Below are 9,254 nucleotides of genomic sequence, written 5' to 3'. Positions count from 1 at the left end.
CTTAGCCACACACCTTGACACTCTGCTTCACCTGAAGTCGATGTCACCACCTTATGCTTTCGTGATAGCCAGCTTACTATGCTTCCTCCAAGAAAATATGTCACGTCCGAGGTACTCTTATGGTCGTCAACAATCATTTCCTTGTCACTACCACTATAACCGAGTAGTTTCACCATCTCCTTCTTGCTCAGCTCAAGACGAGGTTCCATTGAAACATCAACTGGATTGCAATCTTCCATGCCACAGCTTTCAAGAACCTTCCTTGCGTATGCCTTCTGGCGCAGTGTGATCCCCTCTGGCCTTTGACGTTCCTCCATCCCGAGGTAGTAACTCAATAGCCCTAGGTCATCCACCTTGAATAGCTCCTTCATTTGTAGCTTGAACTTTGCAATCACCTCTTCATCTCCTCCAGTTATCAATAGGTCGTCGACATAGATGCCAACTAGTAGACGATCTCTTCCTTCACCTCTCTTGTACATCGCATGCTCTAGTGGGGCTTTCTCAAATCCAAGAGAAATCATCGTCTGATCAAGTTTGATGTTCCACGCCCGAGAGCCTTGCCGTAGCCCGTACAAGACTTTGCGTAGCTTCAGTACCTTGTGTTCCTCTCCCTCTTTGATGAATCCCGGTGACTGATTCACATACACATCTCCTTCTAACTCGCCATTCAAAAATGCGGATTTTACATCCATGTGATGTATCTTCCATGATTCCTGAACCGCGAGAGTGATGAGTAGTCTCACCGATTCCATCTTTGCAATGGGAACGAACACTTCTTCGAAGTCCACACCTTCCTCTTGCACGTACTCTTTGGCTACTAGCCTCGCTTTGTGTTTCACGGACCCATCGGTATCTTTCTTGATCATAAATTCCCACTTGAGATCCATGACTTTTTCATTGTTGGGAAGATCCACAACCTCCCATGCATTATTGTCGTGGATCGACCTCAACTCCTTTTCCATAGCGCGACGCCAACACCACTTCGTATTCGCGTCCTTGAAATCCGCTGTTTCCTCGGTGCTTGCTAGACACTGTCACCCACTCCCTTTCATTTTTACCGGGTCAATCGTCCGAAGAGTTTTCTTCGAATATAGGTGTAACACCGGTTGTAGATGTATTGGTGTAGGTAATAGTGTCATTTCCTTGTACCATTCGTGTTTGCCTACTCCATTGGTCCAATGGTACGAGCGCACCACATGTGCTACACGGCCCTCCTGACTCGGGCTGAAACAAAACATCCACTGTTGGTAGGCCTCGTGGGCTGCTTCCAAGACCATGTGCGCCCATTCCTGGGCTGCACGAGGCGGCTGGGTCTGGCTTTCCTTTCCGAGCGTTCCCAGCACCCGTAGGTACGAGTGCGTCGCCTCCCAGTGCAACTCTTGTCTTCGGTGGGATTCCACGTCTGCCTGTTCCTGGGCACCGCGGCACGGCTGCTGCGCATCGAGCTGGCCCTACTTCCAGAGCACTTTCCAGCATGTCTCAAGCTATCCGCATAACTCAATGCACCAGCTTCTTCCAGTGCGTCAGTAGCCGCTGCACTCGTCTCCACTTTTGCACGAGCTTCAACAACAGTTTTTGTTTCTTCGTGGACTTTCGGCGCCACGTACGCCTTCATTTTTTCTGGACACATCGTATGAAGACTGCTTCTCCATGGTCGAGCACATGCGACAATTGCTGCATCCGCTCCAGCGAAGTTAGCACTTATGCTCGTAACATCGACGTAAGCTTCGGAATCACCCCCCATGTCCGTAGCGTCGACATGAGTTTCCGAACCATGAACTTGACAGTGAACTTTTTTCTTCACGGAGCACGACAATTTCTTTAGCCGACGCTTGAAGAACTTGATCTACCTTGTCCACGAGTTCGCACATCAACATCATGTAACTTTCATCACCTAACTAGGCCATGAGCGCCTTCTCCTTCGGGGGATTCTCACACTCCAACTTGAACTGTCCGAGCAGATTACAGTTGTGGCAGCGGATCTTCCTCTTGTCGAACTTTTTCTTCTTTGGCTTCTCCGACTGTTCGTCGGTGTCCTTTGCGGGACGGTACTTTCCGCCGCTACCAGACGCCTTGTCGAAATTGTTCTCCTTGAAAACCATTGCCTGCCACTGAGCACGCGTTAGCATCAGGTACTCATCCTGTTTTGCATCACCGTAACTCAGCTTCATCCGCTCGTCATGCGCCTTGAAGCGACCAACCAGATCATCCAAAGTGAGAGTCTTGAGATCAATGCATTGCTCGATCGCTGACACAATTGGCATGAAGCGCGGTGGAGCGGCACGTAGAAAACGCCGGACCACGGAGATGTCCTCTAGCTTCTCCCCGAGACTGCGAATCCCGTTTACCATCATGGCGACCCTTGCTGTGAAGGCATCCACCGTCTCATCTTCTCCCATCCTCAGATTCTCGTAACTTTTCAGCAAAGTTTGCAAGTTCGCCTCGCGCACACGCGAGTGCCCTAGATGCAACGTCTTGAGTGTGTCCCACGCCTCCTTCGCTGATGTCTTCGAGATAAGATGCTCTTGCACGTCCACCGGCATCACCGAGCAGATGGCCGTGATAGCCTGGCGATCCTTCCGATACAAGGCACCACCCTTCAGGTACTCGTCACCGCCGGGGTCGAGGGCTTCCCAGAGCTCATTGGCCTCAAGCGCCCACTCCATCATGGTCGCCCACACCACGAAGTTCGCACGGTCGAATGGTGGATACTCTGATCTCACTGAAGCATCAATTACTTTAGCCACACCGGAGTACTCCGCCAGCTGCTTGGTCTTCTCGTCGTCTGACATAATCTTCCATTATATTAGAAGATCAACCTTGCTCTGATATCAATTGTTAGCCCAGTCCCGATGCCGAGTACTTCCGGCAACGGCGATATGACCGACGACGAACGACGATGATGAACAGAGCTCGCTGACTATCTTGGTTTCAGCCCCAAGCCGGCCAGACCCAACGAGATACTTTACATCGAGACGCATCGTATGAAGCAGATGCACCGCAGTGCAAAACTGATCTCAGCTCACTGATCTCCAAGCCTAAACATGCACATACACAACAGCCTTTGGGCTGGATACTCAAACGCACACACGCACAGGAGACTTTGGCTGATTGCCACACGTACGTATCGTACGTTGTGATTTTACTTTATTGCTTCACGGTTACAAGTTACAGGGGTGCAGGCTACATATATATACACGCTAGGATCAGCTATAGCAACACTACTTGGTCACGACTTGTACTACTACACGGTCATGACTTCTTGCAATAGTTGGACTCGTATACACACATGTACCTGGTTCACGTCGGGATTAATTCCAACAGTGGTCTCCTCTTCGGATGTACTGGAAATAATTTGCATTTTTTGGTGGGATCAATGCGTATCCTTATGAGGCCGAGTTTATTAATTTATGCATATACTTATTTTTAGTTCATTATTTCTATCTGCTTTCTATATTGTTCTATTTCTGTTGTGCAACGTTGTGTCAGCGTTCAGTTTTATAAATTTTGGAACTGTAATTCGAGCGTGTAAGATTTATCCTAGGCGTAACATTGTAAAGCCTGACCAAATTAATTATACAAAAAAAATGTCAACATCCACAATAGAAACTCAACATGAAGGGAGTATGCAATGTATTTAAACATGAAGGAGTATGTTATGTTATCTCAAACATACCCAAGTAGTGTCGTTCTTACATTTCCTAACAATCACAAATTTGCTTGGTATGCTGCACGGAGAAATGTTATCATTATCGATGACTGAATGGAAACTACAATTGATACTTTTATAAAAGAGCATAAGATCCCTGGTATTTATCATGTCCATCTATGCTAGAAACAACAATTAACGCTTACAGTCTCCGTTCATGCAAACAAATATATAGTATAATTTTCTGGAGAAAACCATTAGTCTTTGTTTATATATTTCAGTTTTTCTTTTCTTATTTGCAGGTTTTGGATCCTTTTGGATAATGGTTTGAAGAATAAATGACAATAGATTTCCCAGGTTTTTTTTTGTATGGGTGCCTCAGGTTGCTTTTACTTTTGTGGTTCAAACTACGAAGGTATTTTGGTACTGAGATTTCCCATCAGCACATGAGAGGCCAGGGGAGGGAATAGTGGGATATTTAATATGAAAACCGCAGGAGAATTGCACTATTTCACAAAATAATAACATTCCTATAATACTTATATCTTCTAAAAATGTATGTTGTATATGGAGTGGTTACAATACCCATAAAGCGTATATACTAATTTCAATTATCTTAAAAATCTCCTGGTTTTGACATGTTAGGGATGTGCTAATTTAACACAGTAAAGTACTTTGGTCAGTTAATTGCTGTTAGAGGAAAAATGACACATTTGGTCAACCTTTTCAAATTTAAGAGGACAAATTTGCCGGATTAAATAGTAAAAAGTATATTTATTATGGTACAACTTATACTTATATAATAATAATAATAATAGTATAGAATATACTCTCACTTTCAAGAATATACACGCATATTGGCACACAACCTCATGTCCACCAGAATATATAGATGACATGATATTCAAAGGATTTTGAAGGAGACATGGAAACACAAAAAGTCAACTAATGGATTCATGTGTTAATCATCCTTATGTAATATGTGAAACCTTACATAATTTACCTAATCTATGAAATTTAAGTCCCATATATCTATTTTTGTGTATCGTTTCAATCATAATAGCAAATTTAATTAGATGATTCTACTATATATATATATATTTAAATAAATATATATATATAGTGTTACTATTCATCATCCAGGGTGCAAAATAAGTTAGTCTTCACCCGAGGTAATCTTACAATCATTATATATATTTTCATTCAGTAGGTTGACAAGAAAAACATAATTGGCAGGAGGTGCCAATAATGCATGAGTAGGTAGATCGCCAATCTTTGTTTTTTGTTACCAAACATGGCTAAATCACTCCACGAGTGATTAGACTTATTGTTTGTCAGAGTTAAAAGAAAAGAATACATGTTGAATGGTAAATTCCATTAATACATAGTGAAGTTACTTGGGTTTGCATTTCTACATGTCCACAAGTTTTTACTCCATGAACCAACCATCATAATTTCAGCTTATTATCTATCTTCAATTATTCCAAAAGATGGCATGAAGAAGACAAAGAAACATTAGATATCAAGATTCAAATCGTTTCAATGCTAGCCGCGCAATTGCGCGGGCCACACTACTAGTTCTTTGTAATGTACATTCTATTATTAGTTATGTGTCAATCCGGTGTTTCTTTGAAAAGCTGAAGTAGGAACCAATCAAGAATTCAAATTAAAAAAAAATTAACGTTATCATTTAAAGTGAATAACCAATCGAGTGATGCACCACGTTCAGAAACGAATCAGGTCCAGCGTGCTCCGGTGATACGAGCTCCCGCGAGTTGTTGGATATGAGATCGAATGGCCACGGACAGAGCTCCTGTCACTTTGTAAAAATTTCCTCCATGAATATTAGATTTACGCGCAATTCCAGGAGCTGGGTTGTGAACTCTTGGATCTCAGATCCCACGGCTCATGATGGCTCGTATCACGGGAGCACCTAACTCCATGTCACCTGATATTTTTCCCCATGCACCATGCACCATGCAGCACGCAACAATTCAGTACACACCATCCAAACATCACATACCACACAAAATTAAAAAACAAAATTAAACTTTCTCACATTAGACCATGTTATAGCCAAACCAATCAAAATGAACTACAATGAAAATAATTTTTCATACAAATGAAGAATCAAGTGCTTTGTGAACCATCAATGTCAATACCATGTTCTCTCACCAAAGCATCAACCGTAAAATTCCTAGTTACAGTCCAGAAAACTGGATATTACAATTAAATTTCAATGAGCGCAACAATATAAGAAAGGGTATCATATATCACAAATACGAAGAGAATCACAAGCATCCACAAATAATCAGTTGCAAACAAATGCTCCTAGCTAGTATAACAGTAGGTCACGGTAATTGGGAAGATGCATGAATCATTGTCTCGCTTCATATAAAATTTCTTATTCATGAATAAAACCAAAAATTTATTTGTTATTATCCATTGACAAGTATAGTTAAATTATAATAATGACTTGACTTTTCTAATGAAATTAGGAGAATACATACACGGAACATTGCAAATCACTTAGTCTTTTAACAATTGAACGCATTCAAGTACTATACAAATGGCAAGAATAAAAAGATTACGACCCAACCGAGCATAAGTAACCTGTCTAGGATGCATACATATCCCTCCTTGTGGACAAATCGACATTATGGGGCGATTCTTGCGAATAAAGTCAACACGCAGATAAAGTTTTTAATTTTACCATGATTAGCCCCCCATAACCCACTACTCCATTAGCATTATACCTTCTTCAAACCAAGACCGAAAACATCTAATGACTGTCTAGTACCCATCGCTTAAATCATGACATTTCAACTTTTATGTCAAGAAGTTGTGTCCGAAATTTCTTACATATTTTATATCGAATGAATTTATTTAGTAATATATCCTCTCCGGTTAATTGGCCTACGAGTATCCTTAGGTTGAAAATTTTACCAACATAATACAAGTTGTATATCCCTAAAATTATCGATAGTTCAAAGACGAGCTCGGGCTCATCACCCGGTGAATAGTAAAATAAGAAATAATATCAGAAAAAATGAAAAAAAAAAATCCAAGATGCTTCTGCGTGTGATGTGCGTGCAATACTTCGGGGTGCTTCACATTCGAGGAACTTGTGGCAAAAAAGACAAAATTGGCTCTGAACAGTGTTTTTTAATTGTTTTCTACCATGAGCCCCTCGATTGTCAAAGCACCCCGAAATTTTGCTCGCATATAACACATAGGAGCATCTTGCATGTAAAAGAATAAGAAATTTTCTTTATTTTTTCTATGCTTTGCAAATTTATTGTTCATATTTTATTTTATTTTCCCTATTTTAGCGAATTTATTGTTCATGTCCGGGCTCAATACGTTGCATCCTAAAATTTATATAATTAAAAATATACCTTTTGGGGGAGAAAATATTCCATTTGAAGTTTCTAATGATATATTATTTCATGAAGTATAACTTCACTAGTAGAAAACAAGGCTTTGGTCCAAGCTCAATGTACACATTAGTCCCGGTTGCATTACGAACCAGGACTAATGTGAGCATTAGTCCCGGTTCGAGCGGCTAGGGCGTCAGGAAGGCATTAGTCCCAGTTCAAATGGGACCTTTAGTCCTGGTTTGAGACACGAACCGGGACTAAAAGGTGGGATATCCCGGTTTGAGACACCAACCGGGACTAAAGGGTGTGATGCCCTTTAGTCCGGATTTGTGTCTCAAACCGGGACTAGAGGGTTTCTAAAATTTATTTTTTGTTTTTCCATTTTTTTTGTTTTTAGTTCTATTTTAAATTGCGTATATCTTTTAGGATATTTGATGTTTTTGAGTGATTCTTTTTGCATTAGATTCAAAACTTAGTCTAGTTTCTATTTGTGCCATTAGTTTTCAAATTTGAATGATTTAAATATGAATTTATTCAAATTTGCTTCAAACCCTAGATTGTGAATAATTTGAGTTTAAAAATAGTTTGTAATTTAATTATTTTTGCTCCTAGTCACATGTTAGATTGTTGTCACAGTAAGATTTATTTGGTTATTTTTAGAATAATGTAAATTAGGATTTTAATTAAAATAGTACTGCTTTGCTTATATAGTTGTTTTAGTCCTTTACTTATTGTTTTCAATTTTTTTTGTTAGTTCCTTCTGTAGATTTTAACATGTTGTAGTATGCTTCTGTTAGACAACAATAGAGAAATTTTTATATTTAATTAATATTGATTTTGCTACCGCTTTGTATTAATAGTTGTTTAGCCTTTAATAATAGTTGATAGAATTAGTTTTGCTATATTAAAAAGTAATTCTTTTGCCACATTAATAGAACGTGACTCTGGCTTGGTTAACCTTAATTGTGACTCTGGCTGGGACGGTGCTAGCAGATGTAGTCGACGGTAGGATTGGATGGACACCATCCCGGACTAAAGGATTTCAAACTCTACCCCCCCCCCCCCCCCCGTGTATCGCCATTTCAGTTTTGAAAAAAAAAGAAAATGATAAAAACTTCAAAAATTAAAATCCTTCAAGATGTATTTATCTTACTACATCTACTAGTTAGGAAAATTAAATAACTTAAATTTGGACATGTTTTGCAGAAAAAAGTGTTATGAAAAAGTAAAATGGTTATAACTTTTGCATACGATGTCAAAAAAATGTATAATATATCAAAATGTTCAGCACGAAAAGCCGGTTCCGATTTCGACGGCCGTAAGCCGTTTTGCAAATTTTTAGAATCGTCAAATTCTGAAAGGAAAAAAAAGTTACCCTCAAATTTATGTTTTTTGAATTTTTGGTCAAACTGTGGTCAAACTACTTATTCATGAAATATTAGTGTTACTAAATAATTATTGGTTTTAAGAATAATAGTTTCAAACTCAAACGGTGAAACGTGTGACTTCATGCTCAAGTTCAACTCCTAAGGGTTAATAGGATTGACAACCTACTATTGTCAGGAAAACAAACAAGTGAGGACTTGGAAACAATGGGGAATAGAACTCGAAAGTTAAGGCCCTGTTTGGTTCAGCTTTTATCGACGGATTCCGCTGCCGCGCAGCAGAATCTGAACCAAAGGGCGAACCCAGCAGAATCCGTTTCCAGAAATCTGCTGCCAAAATTTGAACCAAAAGCGGAAGCAGCCCAAGACGTGCTTTCCAAAATTTGATTCCGCTGCGGGCCAAAATATGAAAAAGTTGTATCAGTTGGTTTGCCAAATGGCCTACATCTTTTTCACATCAGATTTTCCACAGCTATTTTCCATAGCAGATTTTTCACAGCTGCTTTTAGAAATCCACAGCCGAACCAAACAGGGCCTAAGTGTGCTCAGGCTGGAGTAGTGAGAGGATGGGCGACCGGCCGGGAAGTTAGACGATTTGGAATGATGATGGGTGATTAGAGATTAAATTGAGCAGTTATGAGGGGTTATGAGGGGTGATTAGAGATTAAATTGTCAAATAATTCAGAAATTTGAAAATTGGGAAAATTTTAAAAAAATTCAAAATTTGTTTCCGAAAAAAACAAAAAAAATTCAAAAAAATTCCTTTAGTCCCGGTTGGTGTTACCAACCGGGACTAAAGGTGGAGCTCCAGACAGCAGCCACGTGGAGCCCCTTTAGTCC

The 9,254-nt window shown here is 40.0% G+C and overlaps 1 protein-coding gene across 1 annotated transcript; it reads right to left on the bottom strand.

The window, feature by feature from the left end:
- Positions 1–1,898: 1,898 nt before the first annotated feature.
- On the bottom strand, positions 1,899–2,792 carry LOC141026975 (uncharacterized). The gene has a single exon (XM_073503884.1). The coding sequence runs from the start codon at positions 2,790–2,792 to the stop codon at positions 1,899–1,901; it is 894 nt and encodes a 297-aa protein (XP_073359985.1).
- Between the last annotated feature and the right edge of the window lie 6,462 nt (positions 2,793–9,254).

The sequence above is a fragment of the Aegilops tauschii genome, chromosome 7 (genome assembly GCF_002575655.3).
Source record: "Aegilops tauschii subsp. strangulata cultivar AL8/78 chromosome 7, Aet v6.0, whole genome shotgun sequence".
NCBI lineage: Eukaryota > Viridiplantae > Streptophyta > Magnoliopsida > Poales > Poaceae > Aegilops > Aegilops tauschii.
The sequence above is the reverse complement of the archived record's forward strand: the minus strand, read 5'-3'. Positions and strand labels throughout refer to the sequence as shown.

Coding starts and splice junctions, on each gene's coding strand:
- LOC141026975 (XM_073503884.1), bottom strand. CDS start 2,792: ATGTCAGACGACGAGAAGACCAAGCAGCTGGCGGAGTACTCCGGTGTG.